We start from the raw sequence: 24,857 nt of genomic DNA, 5'->3' as shown, positions 1-24,857 counted from the left end.
TCAGTTCATAAAAAAGCAGATCCCGACGCTTGCGCGACTCAGATGTGGCTGACATTGGACTGGATGGTTAGTGTAAAGGTGCGCATGAGGAGAGAAATGATTTGTAACGAATGTGAATAAAAGTGCTCGGATGCATTTCAAAGTGTTTCTTAAAAATGTGATATTTTAAAAGATGTCTAAGCCGCAAGGAACGCTATTCTACATATGTTTATTATAACTTTGCAATAATAATAATAGTAATAATAATAATAAAGTACATGTATTTTTATATTCTGTCATATTTATTTACAAAAACATTTATTAAAAATTATCTTAAAACGTCTAAAGAGACGTTTTAAGATAATTTTTAATAAATGTTTTTGTAAATAAAGAAAGGACACCAGAAATTATTATTATTATTATTATTATTATTATTATTCTTTTAAATTTAAAGCTCCTTTATACTAAGGCACAGGCATCCATGACGTTCGGAAGGGAATGATGGGCTGGGCGGTGCGTCCCAGTGCCAGCTTGCCTACAATACTGTGTACCAATAGCATCCTACACCTAGTATATAGGGAAGAAAAGTGACGCCATCCACGGTTGGGAGATATGCAGCACTCTACCTCGTTCAGCCTCGGTCTTGAACTCCTCCACAGGCAATCCGGGACAAGGCAAAGTAAATTTGGATTTCACTATTGACTCGCCAATCTGGCTGTAGTTGCCCATTTGTTTCTTGGAAGACATTTTTCTTTTGCATATTCGACTACGTGAAATCTCGTCGGAGGCTCTTATCACGGAATGGCAGATTGATATTTTCCCCTCGTGATCATCCGATGATACTCCAAACCAAACTTAATAAAGCCCTTAACAATCCTAAGAGTCTTTACTATTGCTAAATTTTATCGTACTGGGTAGATGCGTCCTTTGCCATCATATTCATTAGCAGAAGTCAACTTTTTGTCCCTTCCTTTAGTACTGGCAAACAGCTCTAACTACTCAAAAGGACAAGAAGAGGATTGGAACAGTATTTGCTATTTCGTATTATTATGGAAATTAAAACGGATCTTCCGTCGGTAGAAAAGTATTTTTCTGCAGGCGGTCAAACATCTTGTATCAAGATGTTGGACGGGATCAAAATCGTAAACCAATTAGGAACAGTACCCGCTACTTTAGGAGTGATGCCTGGTGAGTTTTAACTCTGAAATAAATTACTTCAGGATTGAAAATCCTTTACTGCTTTATCGTTATGTTCATATGACCACCACTACATCCATAAAAAGTCTGTTTATTAGAATATTTACATTTTATTTTTTTCCTCAAATGATAAGATACGAGTCGTATTAGTTCGCCGGTTTCAGTTTTCCTGTTTTAAAATTTGATATACCTACTGATATTATTTCTCTGGAAATATTGTGTACTTCGCTGCATTTTGTATTCTGTACAGCTTTTACAACAATACAGTTACTGCGGTTACTCACCTGGAATCATCTTTTATATATATAGGCCAGCCTCTCTAATCTAGTATAACTGCATACTATGCGCTATACGATATGGCTGAAGTTGTGCTATTTTTCAAATGCAATATCTTTAATCCCAATGTTTTTAATCACCAGGCACCGAGTGTCATGAAAATGTGTGCGAAGGATGCAAGCGACCGATCTCTGATCGTTTCCTCATGCGCGTGAACGAGTCCTCCTGGCACGAGGAGTGTGTGCAATGCGCAGTTTGTCAACAGCCGCTTATTACGACTTGCTACTCCAGAGATCGAAAACTTTATTGCAAACAGGACTACGAACAGTAAGAACTGAATTTTATGTATTTTACACAGCTTGCACTTCCTGTTCTGGTTAAATGGCTATCCCACCATAAGGAAATTCAATTTAATACAGGAATACTTAGCTGTTGTTTTTTTGACAATAGCAACAACAACAATAACAACATTATTAATAGCAGAAATATTGTAATAGCAATATTATGGTTAAGTAGTAATAATAATGATGGAAGTAGTAGTAACAACAACAACAACAACAATATTTTACATTAATCGTCTAGATTACGGCCGAATAGCTCTTGATATTAAAGCACCTTTGCTTTAAATATCTTAATACGTTTTTTAGGAGCACTGTCTGTCTCTGTGTTTGTGGTGTTTGTGTTCGTGTATATGAGTACTTGTAACCGCAGATAAATAATATTCTATAATAATATTCAAGTCAGATTCTTAAAGGGAGTCGTAATCTGTTTTATAGGTGGACACGTTTAGTTCGGAATAGAATATACAGTGTTCAGTGGGAAAGCATAGGAATTTCTACCCACGAACGGCATACCTGTCATCAAATTTTAAGTGTATTTTGCGTGAATCACTTAAAACACTGTTTGAATCACCTCGACATCGTCGCTCCCTGGTAGAGGTCTAGCAACATACATTGGATGACATCCATCGTCTTGCATCACTGTACCTGACATCAGACATCACCGACAAGATTGGCTAACAATTGAACATTTTAAAAATGTCAGGGATGAGTATGTTTCCTAAATGTAGCAGGCTAGGCAGCGGTGCGCACAAGAGGGGAGCCGCGGCGAGACTCTTTTCTCATAATTAATACACAAAACGCATAACGTATAATTATTCAAGATGGTAAATTAATTGTGGTTAGTTCTTTGTTCCCAAACTTTTTTTCCCTGACGCTTTAATCTTTCTACATATTAATCTTTCTACAGATCCGGCTTAATTACGCAAGAAAGACGGCGGTAAATCGCTTTACTTTGCATTTTTTCTTTTTACTTTGTAAAAGATTTGCGTTATAAAAGTATTATAGTTTAAGGCAATGATTTGCCCAAATGTGGACAAAGCTTTCTTTCCTTGCTATCTAGGCCAAACTAATTGCAGTCAAATAGCATTTATGCATAGTTTAGATTAGAGTACCATTGCAAGTGCAAAGTTCCCTTTTAAAGCAGTTAAGCCCCTGCCAGTACCCAGGGCTGTGCACACCACTGAGGCTAGGTTACACTAGACTATGTGCATTCGATTCAGTAAACCCAGCCATGGTCGCTCAGTAGAAGGAGCTAAATGCTTTTACCGTAACATTTTTCAGCCGTCTTGTTATATTTACAAGATATCGTGTATTTATTTTCTTATACCATTTATATATTTATTAAATTTTTGTACCTGATTCATGGTCTATTATTATTATTATTATTATTATTATTATTATTATTATTATTATTATTATTATTTTGTATTTTACTAAAAGTTTGAAACATCTAATGGGAGGTGATACCGTGAAGGTTCATTCCTATTTTCGGAAGTATAACGCTTTGACCTGGCCTACGTTTGATCTCGTTAGTTTTTCCCATGACCTTGCGTTTTTACTGTATTATGTTTAGTTTTATATGACTATTGTCATAATCCCAGAGAGTCATAATCCCAGTCACAATCCCAGTCATAATATGAACTGCTTGTTCATATCATTTGTGCTGCTTTGTCACGTGTGTTCTTGGAACGCAGTCAGACGGAAGGTAATGCTGGTCTAAGTCTTAACCAGTCTCTCAAACTTCACGTAACTTAACCCCGGAGACAATAAGAATAGGCTATAATACTTTGCGCTAAAGATAAGAATTATGACGTAGGCCGTTGAAGCATTGTTTGTACATCCCAAAGCAAACGTATTTGCTGTAAGTGCTACAAACTACTTTTAATTCATATTACTTGCCTACTCGTTCTAATTGCTCTGACTGCCACAAGCGCGAGACGCGGCTCGTGGCCTATACTCAAATCAGTTATTCATTCTTCTCGAATATTAAATTTAATTTGAAGCTTGTTAATTTTATTTAAGAAAAGAGAGTAGGGGGAAGCAAAATAAGACTCTCACCAACCTTTACAGGAGCTATTACTGAATTTTCATATTTAGACCGTTCCAAATCTCTTTTTATTCTTTGACCATCTTAAAAAATAGCTTTATCAGTTATGGTAACTGCTTGTAGAATTAAGAGATAAAGTTACGTTTATATAAAGTTAATTTACTATTGTTGTGGTAGCAATGGTAGCTCAGTGGTTAAGCTTATTCTAGATCAGTAGAAATCTGTTATGTACTCTGACGATTTTGGTACATATGATTATACATTTTTATCACATTCCTATCCAGTCTTTATGAGTGGATTCCTGCAACACATTTGCTGAATCTTCCCTATGGAAAATATAATTTAACGATGGGCTGAGGACATGAGAATTTGGCCTTTTTCTTTAAAAACAGCAAAATAGGCAATGCTGTTCAAAACTTGCTGAATAATACTATTGCTGATATAAAAATGAACACCTGAACTTGGTGGATTAATGTAGATAAAGAGCAAAATCTGTTTATTTTTCCCATCCTGTAAAATAACTGCTTCATATTTAAGAGGTGAGTCCTATGGCTAAGATCTAAGATTAAATCTGGCATGAGTGACTTGCACATATCAGAAGGTTCTCAAAGCCAGTTGTTAATTTATTCACTAAGAGGAAAGAAGGGCAGTGTTATGTGGTGGAGTGGAGCTCTGCATTCTCCTCTCAGTGCTCAAGGCACCTAATGATGTCAGTATTTCTAAAACACTTAGACCACCCAAATTAATGTCTTATATACTAATTTGTGCTGTTAATACAGAATTATGTTAAAAGTACCATTAAGTCCTGCTAATATTAGCTCCTGTATTTTGCATGTATGAACCCAAATCCGTCAATACAGCTTATGCACACTTGCTGTCATTGCTTTATTAATAGCTTTAAGGTAAGAACCATGTACTCTGCTAGTCAACCAACCTATTATCTGTTATGAAGCAATCAGATTTTTCTATGGATTTGTTCCAGAATTGGATGTATAACATAATATTGTATTAAATGGACATGAAACTTGCAGATTACTGGAAGGGACTCAAGTCAGAGAGTAGCGGCACAGGAAAGTAAAAAAAAAAATTTGGTTTAGTGATTACATGGTAGACAAAGACTTATGTGGACATTGTGTCCACATAAAATCTAGCTAATCAATTTATAAAATTGTATAAATACATTTTATTTTCTTTGTTTGTTTTCTCATTGTATCTTATATTCAATTATTTTGAGCACATTATTGTTGTCTGTTTTACTTTTGAATTGTGAAGCACCTTAAGATGTCACTGCTATGAAAACATGCTATATGTATTACTGGTTGTATATCAATTATTATTATTATTATTATTATCTAATGATAATACATGTTTCAATTGCTTCCCAAGCACTGATGACAGAAAGATGGGAGAAAGCACTATCAACTTAATGCATGCCCTGGGTGATGTCTGCTTAACTAAAAGTTCTAAACATTAGCACCCAGCATGGGCATTTCTTTTTAAACAATATAGACAAAGAAACAAATGATCAGATTGAAAAACCTGCATGTTTATGAACTATCTACATGGTTACTTATGTTAAATAATAATAGATAGATACGTTGGATATAATAAGGTTTATCATTGTGCACACTGTGTAATGCTGTAAGCAAAGTCAGACGTTTGCGGATAAAAGGCAGGAGTTTTGTTGTAATCTGTGTTCGTGGTGGTTAAACTAGCCAGGGTCAGAACCATACCATGCAGACAAAGGTAATCACAATCATAGAGGTAAACAGTCTGAGTCCAAAAAAACATAGAGCAAAAACACAGGCAGACAAATCCAGGAAAACCAGGTCTAAAACACAGAAGATAAAAAACATGAATAGAATGGTCTGTATGCACAGATGACCTAGACACAATACTTTGCAATGACAAACAGTCTTAGGATGGCATATATACATGAAAAAACAGGTGAACTCAATATGCAGGCGATAAGGATCTGGTGAAGTGTCGATGATTGGATGAGTCTCTCTCCTGGAGACTAACTGCATGATGGGTATTGTAGTTTGTTTGGATGTCAGGCAGTGTGACACATTGTCTATTCTACTCATGAATTATCTTTTGGCTTTATATTTCAATTGGATTAATTAAACTTCGCCTGAATCTATGTGACACCACACAGTTTACTCTCGGAAACCTGTAATGGAATATAAGGCATGAGATTTTGGAAAGAAATGAAAGCCTGGCTGAGGGTGCTTACCTTCTCCCTCAGGGTTGGCATGTATGTAAGACTGTTCTTTCTCCTTCACTGTCAGCTCCTTAGAGAGTGAGTGTGATGTGCTTACTGAGGCTTTTTCCTTCCCTCTCTCTCTACCCCCTTCAACCACCACTAGCTCAGCTCACTCCATCTCCCATCTCACCTCCCCCTAACATTCTCGCCCATATGTGAGGAGAGGGTGGCACTAGCTTGCCAAAGGCTGTCACCGGCATGCTGTTTATCTGGAGACCTGCTTTAACACCCCAGTCTCACATTCTACTGCTGCATGCCGATGAGGGTGCAGTTGAGCAGACTCTCTTTATGCCATGTGTAAAGGAGAAAAGACTTCACCTTTCTAGGTTACAAACTACAGGTCAACTGACTGCAGGTCAAGCTGATATTTCATGGAAGGGAATGGCACATTGTAATGTTTGAAAGATTATACATAGTAGTTAAACCTGATATAAGTTTGTTAACATTTTTAAAGTTGAGTAATGGAGTAATTGATTTAACTTTTCTTCAAACCCTAATAAACATGTCATATTAAAATATTCATTTGAGGGTAATAGAAAAGAACGAATGATAGAAGGGGCTCTTGAGGCTATCAAAGCCTCCTCTTCTCTAAAACCACCTTCTTCGCACACCAACACCTCCCCATAAAAAAAAAAAAAAATATTGGTGTCCTCTTCATCTTTTAACAGGATTAGATGTGTGAGCCCCATGTTTCCGCACCAGCAGACTAACTGAGTCTCACACTTTTATCACTGACTGTGACAATAAGCCCCCCCTCTTGCTTTGTCTTCAACGGAAGCCCTTTTCCTTAATCCCCTTATTTGTGTCAAGAATGTAGAGAATAGGGGGCGACAGAACAATCTTGAAAGAAAGAGAACCAGTGTCCAATGGTCCCGCCCCTAAAATTGTGCTCCTTGGCCAAAACAGAAGGAGAGTGATATTATGCACCCCCACCCCAACTCAACCCACCCCACCCCACCACTCAGAGTTCCCATTTACCTTTGTACTTCTGCTGCATTGGCCAAGGGTATAGATTTGGCAGGATTGCTCCAATGTCTTTTCATCCAAATATGTCCATAGCCCTTCTACAGCTTTCTCTGCTTTAAGGAGTTGCCAAGCTTATGGTTAATGACAGTCTGCATGTTTATTTTTGCCTGCCTATTTCTCTTTCTTGTACTTTCAGATCTAACCACAAAAAGTTAGAAGACCATCTTTAGGGTGTTGTAATTTTATATGTAATATATCTAATGAAATACTGTCATTATAAACACAACTTAACTACTAACACTATCAATAAACATAATTATGAATGCTTATTCATTATTTTAAGTTAAGATAAATGTAGCCTACCCATCCATTTTGTTTTATGACTTTAAAAATAAAGGATCTTCATGAAAACTATGCTTGTTATCCTTGCACTCACTGACTACCATTTCTCTTTGCCATTGATGCTTTCCTTTTGTGCACACACTCTGGTTAATATTTTTGGTTCAGGAGTAGGTAGAGCCTAGTACCCCAGGATCTTTATTTACTTGCCCAATTGTTTTTGGAACTTTGTTTAGGGCTAAGCGATGAGATAAACTGAGACCAAACTCATTATCTTAATATAAGGCAACTGGTTACCTTTTTGCATACTGACCTTCACTCATTCACAACTAACGGGAAAATGACAGGTGGTCTGTAAGGTATTAGCTACCCTCTTGTCCCATGTCCCCTGCCTTTTCTGTACTTACTGGTTGTAACTTCCATCATTTCATCCAGTCTTTGCCTGCCACATTTCAGTCTAATTGCCTTCAATTTGTTTCTCAATATTACTTTGAGAAGTGGCAAGAAAAATATTCTGGGGCTATTTTCATATGATGTCATTTGAACTGTGTCTCATAACTATAAACAGGTCAATATTATTCTCTTATCAGGTCTGTACCCTCTTTAGAGGTGTAAACACAATTTTTGGCCCACTGCATGGTCTGAGATTTACACTGGGGTGTAAATCTCAACTTCCAGGCTCAGTGGGCTGCCGGCAAATCCAAATATATACCATCTCTGCAGAGTGGAGTGAAAAGTTGGAGACAGAGTGCTAAGTAAACCTAAAGACCCAGAGTGCCAGCAAGCCAATCTTCCTCTCTGTATGGGTATGGCAGTTGATCATTGACCATTCTCTACTGGCTATAAAAAACAGTTCTGAGCAAAAGCTTTTAATAAATAAATAAATAAATAAATAAATAAATAAATAAATTTATTTTTGCAGATTGTTTTACCACCTCCTGCTAACTAGACCAGTGTATCCTCTTTTACTTTGCCTCCCATGCTCCCTTAGCTTAAGATGATTTGCGTACAAGTCCCCAACCCTCATACAGCTCCAGAAACGAATCAGGGGAAGGATTTGGCAGGAGCATGTAGAGAAAAAGAAGTCAAATGCAACATAAGCCAATGTAAGGCACTGGCTTATGTCAAATACTGATGGAAGGGCAAAATCCTTTCAGTCATTTCATCACTTTGGTCTTGGTTTTTTTTTTTATCTCTCTTTGAATGCATATGATTCAATTTCACATTCCTGTTACCAAGGACCTAGAGTCATCATTACAAGGTAAATCTTATTAAAAAATTACAAGGTTCACAATATGCAAGACATCTTTTAAACACACAAGTAACACCCCTCATAGGAGTTGTTTAATCATTTTTAAGAGGGGAATCCTTGGTATAAGTGGCAATGTGAATGTAGGACACATCTCACTTTTTAGTGAGCTAAAAATAGCTAGCTGCCTATCTTCTCTCTGGTAGATTTGAAAGTTGTGCTTCTGATACACAGAATAAAATTTGAAATCACCCCTTTTTAACACTAAGACATGTATAAACAAACCTCATCACTACAGAGCAGTATGTGTTTACACTTAGGACCTACTGAAGGTGGGAGAGCCAGTAGTCAGTTTCGGAGTGTGGATTGACTCCAATCAGTTTGGTATTTTTCCAGAAGGTGTATGTTTCCCTACTGGTTAAAGTGAATTCCCCGAAGAGGTATTCATACATTTGATCCCTTTTCATGCTATTTTAAGTCATTTACATGTTCTACATGCTGTGTTAATCTAATTCCCTTTTTTTGCTGCATGTCCTATTCATCAGCTTGGCAAAACAAGATTACCATTTTATTTTCACTGAAGTCTCTAGCATATTATGTAGAACAAGGAAATCTTAGATATTGACCAAGAAATTATGTCAAGGGTTAAAACCCTTTCATGAGGATTTTGCTCTTTACTGCATCTTTACTGATTTTAGTCTCCAATCCCTATAATACAACTTCACACTCTGAAAGCAGCAGTCAGTTGCTGTGCCTACTCAAAGGAGATTTCAAAACCTGTGGGAGGTCTCGGGTGCCTATCCTTGTGTATCCTTTGCACTAGATGCTTGTCACCACCACCTACAGGAAGGGGTCGCCTGGGCTCTGCCTCTACTTGTGAGCCCTGGTCTAGTTTGTCTGTGCCCTGCAGAAGCTCTAGGCTTAAGGCCTGGAGGGGAGGGGCTGGGACATGATCAAGGCTTCCTTCTGATGGCTGCAGCTTGCAACCAGATCCAAGCTTTAACTTTCTGGTCACAGCAGGAGCTTTAGCACAAGGCTTTGACGGAGATGCATGGACATAGGAGGCAGAGATGTGCTTGGGCCTGCCACTGTGCATGGCACCTATGTGTTTGTGGGGCTTGGGGTGCTGATGTAACAGGTTCACATGGTTTGGGTCAGTGCCTTCTCTGATGCTGTACCAAGCATTCATAAAAGTAACTGTTTCTGCTTGGCTGTGTAGTTCTAGAGCAAATGCTTCTGATCGAAGGTCGAATGGGGTCTTTCCTTGTTTGTCTTCAAAAATATTTTACCCTGACCTCTCTCTAGTTTACTGCAAGTGCATCTTTGTAGAAGTCGTGTCAGTTTTGCTAGTTTTGAGACTAGACTATTGGTCTAGACTATTGATCTGAATGTTATTATACTAGCATGAAACCTCTGACTAGTTTTGTTGTTTTACTACAGTCAGCTTTTAGTTTTTTGTCCTTGATAACTATATATATCACATTCTTCATATGGGTTGTGTGTTAGGCAAATATGTGTGTATGTGTGCCTGAATGAGTAAATGTGTCAGCATGAGAGTATGAGAGTGTGAAGCTGACCAAGCCACATTACAAGATGTTTTTGAGTCTGACCACTCTCTTGTCATACTGCATACCAGCAAAAATATAAGTGCAGGAAAATGAGTCCATGTATTCCAGGGTGTGTTTTCTAAACACACTAAACACACACACACACATGCACGCACGCTAGAAACCTGGTATTTTAAATGTAATAGATAAGGTAAGATGTGATAATTTGTCAAATTACTGGAAGGTAACTGAACATAAATATTTAACACAAAGCTTCTCTGTGTAGATCTTCATTTTAGCAATTTCTGTTGTATCTTTTTATATGCAGTCCTATACAGTTAAATAAATGTCACATACACTGTGACCCTTGGAATATTTGTGTGTGTGTGTGTGTGTGTGTGTGTGTGTGTGTGTGTGTGTGTGTGTGTGTGTGTGTGAAGTATGGGGTATAACTATACTTAGATTTTGTGAGTGGCGAATATAGCTGTCTATTAGCAACTCACAAAAGAGTGTGGCAACTGTCAAAATGTTGCCAATAAACATGTTGTGAGTTGCCAATAGAGCTATCAGTCTCTTTATAGCCATTTACAAGGTCAGGAAAACAACTGAAGAGAAATCATCATTACCATTTTATTGATAAATGGTTTAAAATTATGAAGCAAAAGCAACCTATAGCAGGTTTCTAGACGTTTATAGATGTGTTTAAGACATGTGTCTTTCTGCGTGGCTGTGAGAGGCATCTACCTGTTTAGCATGTTGAAAAAAGTAGCCATGTGAGTATTATCATATCAGTTTGTGCAACACTTGTTTGTGTCCAATGGGTGCCAAAAATCACCATGCCACCAACACCAATACTTGTGTACCTGAAGCATAGGCTACTTGTGCAAGTGTTTCACTTGTGCTTTGAGCCATGATAAAGCTGTCAAAAGTATAGCACCCTAGTGCTCTATAATTATTATACTGTATTCTATGCTTAAATATCTCTGATCAAAATAATTATCAGAGAAGTTATCCCTTTAGCAATACAATTAGAATTGATCAATTATTCATTTTGTCAGTTGCTTTCTGTCTATGCCATATGCAACCCAATACTTTACTACTCATCAGATAATACTACAGTATGGTAATTAAAATAGAAATAAAGTTAAAAAAAAATTTCACACCTTTGAATCTGGAGCAATTCTGTCAAAAGATAAAAGCAGTTATCACTCTCTGTTCTGAATAGTACCACCCTGAAATCTATTTAAATTAAAGTCTCTTAAAAAAAATTGCAAAAAACTGAATTCAGCCCATGGGATTCACTCCTCTGTTAATTTGTCCTTCATCAGGTTCCAATATCCCAGAATCTTGCCAGTGCTACTATGGAAACGTGACTCTTAGACAATGCTCTTGCACAGTTTGAGTCCTTTGTTTGAGAGTCCCTCTGTAGAGTTTGGGCTAGAGTTTGAGCTGTCAGGGGGAAAAAAAGTCTATGGTCCAACATTTACTCTTAAAGCTACAACAGAGTCCACATTAAGCCCTCATCTACTCGAGAACGATCTGAATTCAAACTCACCCTATAATCACATATGTTAAATGAGAAGCTGACAAAGAAAGGAAGAAATGAGACACAGACTGAGATTGAAACATTCCATCTGACACAAGTGTGAAGTATTGTATTTCTGTCATGTTGTGTTTCACAGGAATGGCTCAGTAATGCTCCCATTTTGAAACTGGTCATATGATAAGATCTGAAAAATGTTAGTACAAATATTGCAAGGGATTTCTCAGAGCTGGGACACACATTCACACAGAGCAAGGGACTAAATGATGCACTTTTAATTCTCCACCTCTTCATCTCCAATTATTTTCAATAATATCAGGATTATGACAGCTAATTAAAACTCCAACAAACTGCCACTCTGCATACCCAGAAAACCTTAATCTGTCTTGAAAATACATACACATAGTAATCTATATTTTCAGAAACCCATGATATCAGTGGGTAGGACTGTGAGAGTTTGAAATGCAGAAGTGTGTGTGTGTGTGTGTGTGTGTGTGTGTGTGTGTGTGTGTGTGTGTGTGCGCGTGTGTGTGTATGTATGTGTGTGTTGAGGGGCCAGACATTTGAGAATGGCAATAACCTTACAGCTGGGTCACTGGCGAAAACCCTCCCTGCAGATTAAGACCTTGATATTATTGACTCCATGACAGAGCTTTTTAACATCTTTCACATACTCATACTCTATGGTGTCTTGGTGATCAAGAATACTTGAGTCCACAAGACAAATTCTGGGTTCATTTGAGGGAGGTGCTCATTATCACTAGTTTGCTTTCACACACAATAACTCTATCTGAACCATGAATTGATTGCACGATTCCATACATCAGTTTTCTACACGTAGGCTTGCAAAGTGGTAGGATGATTCATCCATTTCCTGCTTTTTATTCATTTGTTTGTATACCAACACACTGGTAACAAGGAACAGAGCTTTTGGGATGCATGGAATTTCACCATGCAGGAGCACCTATAACCAAGGAGCCATTTTTGTATGAGAAGTTGTTTTTTTTTTTTTTGCACAGATTGTTTTTTTCTGTAAAATATACTCTACAGTGCTGTGCAAAAAAATTAAATACATGACTTAAATACACAAAAGTTGAAAAGGGAAGTAACGCAATAAGTCAAAGCGGTCACATTACAAAATGAACCAATCACACAGCTGCACACACAGTGCTGGGAGTGGATAGCTTCCACACTTGCTCTATTAATAACAACACAATTCTTCTTATGCATTCATTTTATTAATTTTCCTTTATGTGCTCTCCGCTTCTAGCAAGTGTTGGACCATAGGGCTTGTGTCAGACAACAATGCCAAGCACATGTGCTGCTCAAGAGACTGCCCTGGCATTTTGCCATCCAAGCTAAACTGAGGATTATCTTGATATTAGATCTTGAAAGGGATCCTCATTGGTTTACCCAGGTGCCACTTAGCCAAACTGAACCCTCTTTTAGTTATTTTTTTCCCAGGGGGAAATGGTGGTGGGCTGGGCCATTAGCATTATATTCCTGTCATTCATGTTCTGCATGTTCTCTAATAGGTCCATGCTCAAGCCAAACAGTTGTATGCCCCAGATACCCATTATGACCTATAAGTGGAACTGGACCCAACACTGGATTGAGTGCCTAAGCCATCAGCCTGCTGAGACACAATGAAAGGCGGTCTCTGCTTTACGTCAGCCAAATTGACATGGAAGTGGGGCAGATGAAGAGAAAAGGAGCCATTAAATAGCGTTTAAGGTTCACAGCAAACTAGGGCCAGCTTAAGACCATATCACCTGATTTTTATGCATGCTGTAGGCTACATAAAGGTACAGTAGTGCTGACGTTAAATAATTTGACATATATATGACAAAGAAAATGAGACATAAAAAGAAGCTCACACAATTATATGTTTGTGTGTATGTGTGTGTGTGTGTGTGTGTGTGTGTGTGTATGTTTGTACTTTATTCTGTCATACTGCCTGCAGTAGCAGTGGAGCTAAGTAAACTCTATTATACACAGAACCAATCAAGCTCAGGAACAGCAGCTGTCCAAACACACCCACTGTGTACCTGTTTCTCTCTCTCCCTCCCTCCCTCTTTCTCTCACTTTATCTTTCTTTATTTTTCTGCCCTATGTTCATTTCACGCCTTCTGTAATCATGTCCATCTCCTTCATATGTGTTTCAGTGCTGAGCATCATATTTTTAGAAATGATCAGGGAAGAAAACCCCCCTAAACTTCTACAATTGTTCTTTCTTTTTCTTTCTACCATTCACTCATTGAATCTCCATTCTATTCATTTGTCAATCCTCTCAAAAATATTTAACTGCAAAGACTTGATGAAAAAACAAAACTGATTCCCTCCTCTCCAGTCCACTAGACATATCTCTGGATATGACTTTGGGAGAAATTACAATGAGCCTGGACTTTGCTCTGGAGACCTAGGCAATCACACACTTCATTTGACATTGCAATTAGCCATGCGCTCTGCTCAGTAGCACAATAGAGTCTTTCTCACTCCTTTTGTTTAATCACAGTATTTAGTACTTTTATTAATGGGCAGTGGTTAAGGCACTCAATTAGTAATCAGAAGCTTGCCAGATCAAGTCTCACCACTGCCAAGTTGCTACTGTTGGACCCCTGAGCAAGATAATTAACTCTCAATTGCTCAAGATATATTCAGTCATAATTGTAACTTGCTTTGGATTAAAGTGTCAACTAAATGCTGTAAATGTGATTAACCTCCAAACTTCATGGATTGAGTGAACTTCAATCCATGTGTGGTTCATGTGTGGTTGTTCAAATGTAACAGAGTGAATGCTTATGAGATAATTCTTCAGTGGTCTATAACTTTCACAAGTTTTCATATGTATTTTACCATTGAAGTCATGCATCACAACTCAAGATCACATAATTTCATTTTAGCAACATATTGTTTAGTTCAGTTGGGGGCAAGTGTGGCCAGTATTGGCACAAGAAATCACTTTTATTGTATAGTAAGTTGAAGTAAATACAATTTATGTGTACTATGAAGTCACAAGTCCTTTATAATGTAATTAGTTTTACTGTTCCATGATGAGGATGTGGCTTCTCCCTAACTCTTTGCAGTAGCAGTGGTAAAATCTAATTTGGTATGTGCATGTATGTGTACATGCCCGTGTGTGTGTCTGTGTGTGTGTGTGTAAGTATTTTCCACAGAGAGTAGTGCTGTTTTGCTTATTGGAAGACAGGCAGTGTTTGAAGTGGTTGCAGTTAATGACATGTTTAGGTTCTTTGTAGTGCACATGCTTTTGGTTTACATGGATGTGGACAACATACACACACACACACACACATACACACACATACACACACACACACACACACACGCACACACATTTCTGGGCACTAAAAGGTGAGAAAGTCCATAATACAGCATCAAAGAGCAGATTAAAAAGAATATAATTATGGCAAACTACTTAACTACTAAGATTGGACACATGTGTGTGTCAAATGAATTTCTGAAGTAGGTTTGGTATACTTGATGTATGATGTTAATGTAATGATGTTGGTGAAGCTCTTTTTAAGCCATGATTTCAGACTGCAAGTAAATTACAAAAGTGATGTCATTTAGCTCTATAAAGTTTAATATTTAATATATATTATTTACAGAAAAGAGAAACATACAGAACTTTGTAGCCTTTCAAATTGGAATCTGAAAGCTGATGCACAGAAATCTCCTGTAAATTCTTACAGAGAATGACATTAAATGTAATAACAAACCAGATCTGACATCTTCACTAGAAAACCTTGGTGGGACCAAAAATATTTGTTTGCGTTCATTGCATTAGCATCAGAGGTGGGTAGTAATGCGTTACATATACTTATGTAACTTTTTGAACAACTTGTACTTTTAAGAATTGTTTTAAAAGAGGGTACTTTTACTCATCTAGATTTGTGAAGTCAAAAATATACGTTTACTCCTTATTCCTTATGTTACATTTTAAAATAATTTTTACATTTTGTATGTTTCTCCACAACCTGTCAAGTGTAGGATGGTTAGAAAAATCCCTAAGGTTTAATGAACATTGACGAGGCACATATTCCAGCATGGGACTCAAATGATTACATTTTTGAAAAGTAGCTATATCTGTGTGTGAAATCGGTGTTCTCTCCTAATGTGGATTATTAATATAAAAGTAAAGTGTGGCCCGAAATCAGTGATAGCTTGGAATATTCTCAAAAACTGTACTAATCACAAAGTGTGCGATGCTAGTGACTTATATGCACAATATTGAGCTGATATGAAAAACCTCGTGTATCTTAAACATAATACATGAACTAAGTATGAAAAATACCCAAAGCAAAGAAAAACAGCTGTTGATTATGTATATTTGCACAATTTATTTTCAGAATTTCCCTATCAACCATAGATTTTTTGTTCAATTATATTTACATCTACATGTATCGCATGCAGCAGATGTGATCTACCAAAGCACTTTTAGTTGTCTACTTAGATAGGACAAATAGTCTTATCTAAGTTAGGACTATTAGCCTAAGTTAGCCTAGTTATTTAGGCTATAGCAAGCCTATAAGAAATTGTTACCAAAAGTGAAGTCCCTCTAAATTGGCATACTATTACTATTACTGAGGAATGTTCAACATTGTCCATATTTTAAGTGTAATAACTTATGAATAATTTATGAATAGGTAATATACTCTTATTGTAAAATTTACTTAAAAGCCATGCTTGAGAGAACCATCTTAAACACAGAATTGAAATTTAAAAAGAACTATGAGGACCACATAGTTTATTTTGTGGATGTAATAGTCTGAGCATGTGCAGAGTCAAACCAAACCAAAGCAAAACAGACAGGGAACAGGCAAAGAGGATTTCCAATGAAACAAGCACAGATCCAATAAACCAGAAGCAACAAACACTATGATAAATGGCTCAGAAACAAAACATGGGTAAATGAGACTTTGCAAAGGCTGATAACGATCATGGTGTTTAAGTACAGAGACTAATGTGGACTAAAAGAATATACAGGTTAGTACAATAGCTGGTAGATTAATAGAATTAACTAGGGGGAGGGACCAAAAAAAACCAAATCAAGAAAACATGAGGAAACAAATCCAGGAAGTAAATAAACAGAGGGAACCATAATGCCAGGAAGGAGCAAATGTGACAGTGGGATACAAATTTATCTATATATTCTTTTTAACAGTTACTTACTTATGTACTAATTCAATTGACTACATTTAATTCTACTTGAGTAATTATTATTTTAAAGTAAAAGTACTTCTCTATCCACCTCTGATTAGTCAAAGTCAAGTCGGATTTATTTCTATAGCACTTTTTACAACACATGTCACAAAGCAGCTTTAGTAATGTCCAAGTCCAAGCCATCAGTGAGCAAACCAAAGTCTACAATGCCATGGAAAAACTCGCTAGAGTATGAGGAAGAATCCTTGAGAGGAACAAAGACTCAACAGTCACCACAAAGTAACAATATACACAAGGAGCTGAATAAATAGTGGTAGAGAAAAATAAATAAATAATAATACAATGGAAAAATAAGCAATTAATGTCCAGTCTGGTTTTCTAGAAGTTCTAGTCTGGTCTTGATGATGAGTGCATGTCCGAAACCCATGAGAACATCCATCAAGGGCAGCGAAGAAGAAGTTGGCTGGGGTGCAGGTGTGGCTACAGCAGGGGACTGTACAAATAGGTTTTTAGCCTAGACTTAAATATTGAGGCTGTGTCTAATTCTTGAACATTTACAAGAAGGTTATTCCATAGTGTGGGAGCTTTATAGGAAAAGGCTCTGCCTCCTGCGATAGATTTTTTTATTCTTGGTATGAGTAAAGTGCCTGCACCTTTTGATCTAAGCAGATGTTGTGGATCATAATGAACTAGGAGTTCTCTAAGGTACTGTCAGGCAAGACCATTCAGTTCTTTGTTGGTAATTATAAGTATTTTATAATCAGTATGAAATTTTATTGGGAGCCAATACAAATTAGCTAAGATAGGAGTGATGTGATTTTGTAGTTCTAGTAAGAACTCTGCCTGCTGCATTTTGAACTAGCTGGAGCTTGTTTAGGCACAGCCAGATAGTAAAGCATTACAATAGTCCAATCTTGAACTGACAAATGCATGGACTAGCTTTTCTGCATCATGTGAGGAAAGAATGTTCCTAATCTTTGCAATGTTCCTGAGGTGGAGAAAGGTGGTCCTAGAAATATTATTTACATGAGCTTCGAATGAGAGACTGGGATCCATAATTACTCCAAGATCTTTAACTGATAGAGAAGATGTGATTGGGAGACCATTGAGGTTTAATGAGTAATTAGAGAGTAAGGACCTAGCTGTTTCTGGGCCTAATAGAAGCATCTCTGTTTTGTCAGGATTAAGTGAGAGAAAGTTTGTCAACATCCAATGTCTGACGTCCTTTATGCATTCCTCAGTAATACCAAGCTAATATATGTCCTCTGGTTTGGCTGAGACATATATCAGAGTAGCAGTGGAAACTACCACAGTGATTATGTATAATGTCATATAGAGGTAACATATATAAAGAAAAAAAAGCAGAGGCCCCAAAGCAGATCCTTGTGGGACAACATACTAACCTTGTTGCATGCTGAGAAGTCTCCATTTATGTTTACAAACCAACTAGATAAGATTTAAACCAGGAAAGGGCTATTCCCCTAATCCTAACAACATTTTCAAGTCTATCTAGTAAAATGATGTGATTTATAGTGTCAAATGTTGCACTCAGACCAAGTAATATAAGCAAAGAGACATAACCCTGGTCAGAAGCCAACAACAGGTCATTAACTACTTTAATCAGTGATGTCTCTGTACTATGATGAGGCATAAACCCTGACTGAAGGACTTCATGTATCTTGTTCTGATTCAGGTATGATCTTAGCTGCTGAGCTACAGATTATTCTAGGATCTTGGAAATAAATGCAAAGTTTGAGATTCGCATGTAGTTTGACAGCTGACATGGGTGGAGGTTAAATTTGTTTTATAAGTGGTCTGATTACTGATCATTTGAATGATATAGGTATGTAGCCAAAGTTCAAGGAGGAGTTTATTAAATTTAGTAAAGGTTCAATTACTTGTTAATAAATTCTGAATAGCGTCCTGGTGGCCTGTAGATGCCGATTAGTGGAAGAGGCTGGATGGGCTTCTTATCGCTAGCTACATCATTTATTCTAGTAAAAATAATTTCAAATGTCTCAAAATCATAACCAGCTTTCTGGTTTATGCCTAATAAATAACTGCAATAAATTGCAATAACTGCAATAAATAAATAACCTCCATGGCCAGTTAGATGAGGGAGGTGTACAGAGCTGTAGCCAGAAGGATATGCTTTAAATCTATGTACTCATTTGGCATGATCCAGGTTTCTGTTATACAAAGTACATTAAATCTATGTTCTGTTAGGATTTCATTTATCAGGAATGCTTTAAATATTAGGGATCTAACATTTAATAAACTTAGCTTTAGATGAAAGGTGCAGGCGGTGTTCTGTGAGTCAGTTACTCTAATACTAATTAGGTTAATTATGTTTTTCTTTGTTTTCCATATTTCTACTTAGCTTGGGGAACAGACACAATGTCAGTATGATGAACCATGGGTGATGTCACGTAATGACCAACAGACGGTTGGTTTAGCCTCTTTGTCTGCTGCCTGGCCTCCACTCTGTATTGTCATAGATTAACTAAGGCTGTCGTAAGACTTGTGGTTTATGCTACAGGAAAGGAGAGCAGTACCCTCCCTGGTAGGATGTATACCATCCCGCCCTACAAGGCTAGGCATGCCCTTGAATGTAGTTCAATTATCTATAAACCCCACTTTGTTTTGTGAGCACCACTTAGACATCCAGCAGTTCAGTGAAGATAACTGGCTGTACATTATATCACCACACCGCATTGGGATGGGACCAGAGCATACTACAGCACTGGACATCACCTTTACTAATTGACAAACCTCAGCAATATTATTTTTAGTAACCTTTTTAGTATCTATAAGCGACAGATGAAGAATGGCTAAAGACGTTGAACTCTGCACACTGAAGAAGAAGCAGTCATGACAGAAAAAGAACAATTTTAATGTCACACACGTTTTTAGGTACTTCTTTGGATGATGTTTTGGTAATGAAGTAGTCTTCGATGTCTAGTGGAAACTGCCGATTTCCAGATAGAATGTAGTTAAGTCCAAGGAAAAAAATTATAAACAGTTATAGAGCAGCAAGGCCTAGTATGCCTAAACAGTGGTGTTGGTGCGAAACAGTTTAGAATCCTAATGGCATACACATACACACACCTCACATACTCTCAAATTTTACTAAGTGTGGTCGACTCTCCATGAAAGCTTTTCTCTCCCTCAGGGCATTCTTAGTGGTATTAAAGAGGGATTAGTTTCAACCACACACTTTATATTTATCGGTCAAAATACACACATATCCACACAAACACAGACACACACAAACTATACACACTCTCGTAGTTTGACATGTTGAAATTCATGTCACACAAAAGTGATAAAATATATGGTTTTGCTATTGTTATTGCTATTTTCCAACTATGTTTAACTTGCTGAGAGTTACATTTTAAAAAATTCCACAAATTTCTTAACACCTTTCTTAACACCTCCACCCCCATCTGTGGTTGCCATGGTACACACATCACACGTGGCTGTCCTGTGCGCAGGCTGTGACTAAGATGCTACAGAGGCCACTCAACAAAGAACAAGAAAAGGCAAGATTAGAAATAGTGTACAATAGAAGACAGGAAAGGATCATGTGGCACTAGAATAATGCTTACTTAAAGAGGACATATTTGCACCTTCTTTGTTGATTCTTTCAGTCTGCCTCCTTTTTATTTCTGTACACCTGTTTTTTTTTCTCTGTGTGTTTTTTCCTCTTTCACTCACACTGGGTGACACTGTGATACAGTGATATACAATAAAACTACTTTAGACTTTAGATTACTTTAGACAACTGCAGAACCTGCAAAGCTACAAATATACAGAATTTCAAGTAATATGATTGTGGGTTCTTACTTTATTGCTATATTTTAAATAAAGGCAGACAGTAAATTCCTTGGAATAGAAGGTGCTTAAGCATTAGACTTTTTTTTTTTTTAACTGAAGTTTACCTTAAAGGACACACCACAACCTTTCAGGTTAACTTCTGATGTTGCTCTCTTTGTGAAATAAAGTGATCTTACAAATGCAATAAATCCATAAGAATTTATAAGCGTTCACAACTTGTCACTTCTTATCAAAATTTACAAATGACTAAGTTTTATTAAATTACTTTTAATAAAAATACTTTTAATAAGTTTTATTATAAGCTGTTGTAACATTTTCTATGATGCAAATTGCATGAACTCCAACAGAATCACTCCTACAAATTTTCTGGGAAAGAGTTCAGGTTAACAGTCCCATTTAAAACTGACTTTGCACAAATTCTCTCATCCCTTTTCCTCCAGGATGTTTGCAGCTAAATGCAGTAGCTGCCTGGAGAAGATTCCTCCCACTGAGTTTGTGATGCGTGCACTAGAGTGTGTCTATCACCTTGGCTGCTTTTGCTGCTGCATATGTGAGAGACAGCTGTGTAAAGGGGATGAGTTTTTGCTGAAGGATGGACAGCTGCTGTGTAAGAATGACTATGAGAGGGAGAAAGACCTACTCAACTCCATCAGCCCAGAGATGTCAGATTCTGGTGAGAACTGGACTCTTTCTCTTGTCTGTTTTTTAAAGTTTTAATCTTTAATCTAATATTAAGTAAAATTAATCTAATTTATATCCAAGAATACTCTTCAAAAAAGTTAAAGCAAAGTGAAATGTGGTATAAAACCACATTGGCTTGATTAAATCAGGTATGTGCTGCTATTATAACTATTATAAAATCTGACACTGCAAATAATAAATAATAAATTATGAGATTAATTTGTTTATCAAGAAAAATTGGGAAGAGTCCTGCTGCAACTTGTTTTTCATGACCACTTTTCCTTGTCCTTTGTACCCCACCAATGTCCTCTTTAGGACCTTGGTTCCATATCTTCATGAAGCTATTTTATTAAAGCTGTTGTTGTCAAAATGTTTTAAGTTGTATGAAAATATATTGATTGTTGTTTTCATAGACAAAAGTGAGGATGAGGATTTGGATGTGAAGACAGAGAAAGGCGCTGGAGTGCAGAACAAAGGCGGTGAAGATAGTAAAGACTCCCGCAGACCCAAACGACCCCGCACCATTCTCACCACTCAGCAGCGACGCACTTTCAAAGCCTCCTTTGAGGTATCCTCCAAACCATGCCGGAAGGTGAGACTTCCATCAAGACATGAAAAAAGATTTGAGATGTCAACAAGTATACTTTTAAGTGGGTGAATAAATCTACCCAGTAATATAAATGTGCAGGTTGTCTTCTTTTTTGGTTTAGGTGAGAGAAACCTTAGCAGCTGAGACTGGACTCAGTGTGAGAGTTGTTCAAGTCTGGTTCCAGAACCAGAGAGCCAAGGTGAACACAAACCATCAAATCTACTTAAATTTTGTAACTTTTAACTTGGATAACTTGATATTTAAGGAAGAAATAGTGTGACATCCAATGTTATTTTCTGTGTCTTTCCTCATATTAGATGAAGAAGTTGGCCCGTCGACAGCAACAACAGGAGCAGCAGAACTCACAGAGACTTGGACATGGTGATGCCTGATGAATGTAGTCTTTATATCACATAAATATACACACATACATATGCACCAACCTAAGAAATTAATTGGAGATGTTCGAAATACATAATACCCTTAATTAATTGAAGGTGCATATGTAAGTGCCGGATTAATACAATATGATGACATGCTGATATTTCATCTCTTGTAATGAGGACTCCTCAAAATGAATTAATTGACAAACATTTCAGTACCTACCAGAATTGCACTTTTATTGCACTTATGTTTACCTCAAGTGGCCTAACTTGTATAAGATAAAGTCTGATAAACTGCATCTAGAACTGTATGTGTGTGTCTCTTTCTCTTTCTCTCTCTCTCTCTCTCTCTCTCTCTCTCTCTCTCTCTCTCTCTGTGTGTGTGTGTGTGTGTGTGTGTGTGTGTGTGTATGTGGGCATGTGTGTGTATTGTAGAGGTGATTTCAAACAAAATGGATGATCTGATGAATTCCTACACATCACTTCCCCCACCACAACAACAGCATCTTATTACTATAGACACAAACAATTGCAGCACAGATCCCTTCCAGCAAGGACTCACTCCTCCACAAATGCCCGGAGATCACATGAATCCATATGGTAAGCATGGGTTCCACTAACTCCTCAAGAGACCTGCCACAACACACAGACACTTAAAAAACATAACAATTATTCTTTGATTATTCTAAATAATTTTTTTGTGGTAAAGAAAATACATTTTCTAAAAGGTTTAAAAGACCTACAAGTCCTAGGTAGATATAGCATCTGTGCTCCTGAACTGTTATGACGTTTTTATCTTCTCCTCGTATGAAATTAAGTTGGAAGCTGTTGGAAGTGTTTCTACTCTTCACTTACAATAATGTTATAATGTTAAATAATTTTATTTTGTTTAATTTTAACGTTTTAACAATTATATTTTGTTTGTTTTGCATTTATTTTACTGGTACTGTTAATTTGTATTACACATTTCACCCTCAGAACCCTTCCTAAGTTTTCTTTTTTTTTCTTTAGGAAATGACACCATTTTCCATGATATCGATAGTGATACATCTTTGACTAGCCTCAGTGACTGCTTCTTGGCAACCTCAGAGACAAGCTCCCAGAAAGCTCATGTGGTAAACCCCATTGACCGCCTCTACTCCATGCAGAGCTCGTACTTTACATCATGAAACCAAATCCAGTGGCAAACTAAAAGGGATGCTCCACCCAAATGCCATGTTCCTGCCACAGTGAAAGGCAAAAAAGCTGCTTTTTTTGAAGAAAGGAAAAGGCATAATGAGAAAATACTTTTGTTTCAACTTGTTTATTAAGGAACAAGACGGTGCAAATATTCAGTATCTGGATATCTGCTAAATTGCTAATCTAAAGGGCAAGGAGTTCATAAAGGGAAAAAAAATATTTATAAGTGTAAATACTATAAGCAACTTTCAAAGAAATCCTAGGACATTTACACTTTACCGAATATTTGTGAGAAGAATCTAGATTATATCACGGAACGCTCGCCTCCCTCGAGGCACGTGGTTTGGCCGGCCACGTGCAGTAGAAGGACCTTTGTGTGTGGCCACGCCTGCATACACCTGCACCTCGTTTGTATGTGTGTATGTAAACCCACGTCTGAGACTGCACCATCGTTGGTTATTGTCGATGTAACGTGTTAATGTTAAGTGTTAGCGTCATCATTACATGTATTCCCGTTTATCATGTCTGTTTATTGTTAACCGTTTCATGTTCGGTGTCTGTAATACATGAGTGCCGTTGTGTTTATATGTTTCCATTAAATGTTCGTCCCTGTCGAGGAAGTCTGGGCGTCCTGCTCCACGCCCTCGGGCCACGACACGCGTTACAGATTAGATATGCATCTTTTTTCTTGTCAAGCTTACAGATAATTTTGCTTCAGTTTAATTAGTTAAAATGTGCTGTACAAGTATGCTGCTTTATTGGCCTCTTGTTTAATATCACCCAATCATCAATTTCATTTCTTTTCTAACGTCTCAGAAAATCTAAAAGCAAAACTGATGAAATGAAGAGAATACCAGTAGTATATGTTGTAATGTATATGTACAACTATTTATTATGTAGACATGTTGACTGCAAGATGCTTTATTTAAATATGCCGTGTCACAGTAAATCATGACAGAATGGATCATTTTCCTGTTGTTTAAAATAGGGTGTATTTGTCTTTTGCTGTTCTATTATTTGTCAGCTTCTTCTACAGATGCTCAGTATTTGCTAAATTGCCAAAATGTTTTGTACTGAAAATAAATAATAAAAATAACACTTGTTTTTGTAGCCTCCAAACAGGACCATAAATGAATAAATGATTGAATGACAGATTAAATGGGTGAATAAATAAATTAATGGAATGGAAAAAGAGAAAGTTTTATTTTGTTAAAGAGCATTCTGTAATATTTGTTTTTTAAGGCGCTTTAAGGT

General features: G+C 37.1%; 1 protein-coding gene across 1 annotated transcript; it reads left to right on the top strand.

Annotated features, from left to right (window-relative positions):
- Positions 1 to 773: 773 nt before the first annotated feature.
- Positions 774 to 24,857, top strand: lmx1ba (LIM homeobox transcription factor 1, beta a). Its single transcript, XM_027030481.3, has 8 exons — positions 774 to 1,167; positions 1,596 to 1,779; positions 21,212 to 21,444; positions 21,866 to 22,044; positions 22,163 to 22,240; positions 22,359 to 22,422; positions 22,860 to 23,024; positions 23,436 to 24,857. Exons 1-8 carry the CDS (start codon positions 1,029 to 1,031, stop codon positions 23,591 to 23,593), a joined length of 1,200 nt encoding a protein of 399 aa, XP_026886282.1. The 5' UTR covers positions 774 to 1,028; the 3' UTR covers positions 23,594 to 24,857.

Source organism: Electrophorus electricus, chromosome 1 (assembly GCF_041902795.1).
Source record: "Electrophorus electricus isolate QZ-2024a chromosome 1, ASM4190279v1, whole genome shotgun sequence".
Taxonomy (NCBI): Eukaryota; Metazoa; Chordata; class Actinopteri; order Gymnotiformes; family Gymnotidae; genus Electrophorus; species Electrophorus electricus.
The sequence above is the reverse complement of the archived record's forward strand: the minus strand, read 5'-3'. Positions and strand labels throughout refer to the sequence as shown.

What these genes read in the sequence shown, in the direction of transcription:
- lmx1ba (XM_027030481.3), top strand. Translation starts at nt 1,029, where the DNA reads ATGGAAATTAAAACGGATCTTCCGTCGGTAGAAAAGTATTTTTCTGCA. An exon ending in TACTTTAGGAGTGATGCCTG is followed by an intron (nt 1,168 to 1,595) that starts GTGAGTTTTAAC and finishes TTTAATCACCAG; the next exon opens with GCACCGAGTGTCATGAAAAT. An exon ending in CCTCCAAACCATGCCGGAAG is followed by an intron (nt 22,045 to 22,162) that starts GTGAGACTTCCA and finishes TTTTTGGTTTAG; the next exon opens with GTGAGAGAAACCTTAGCAGC.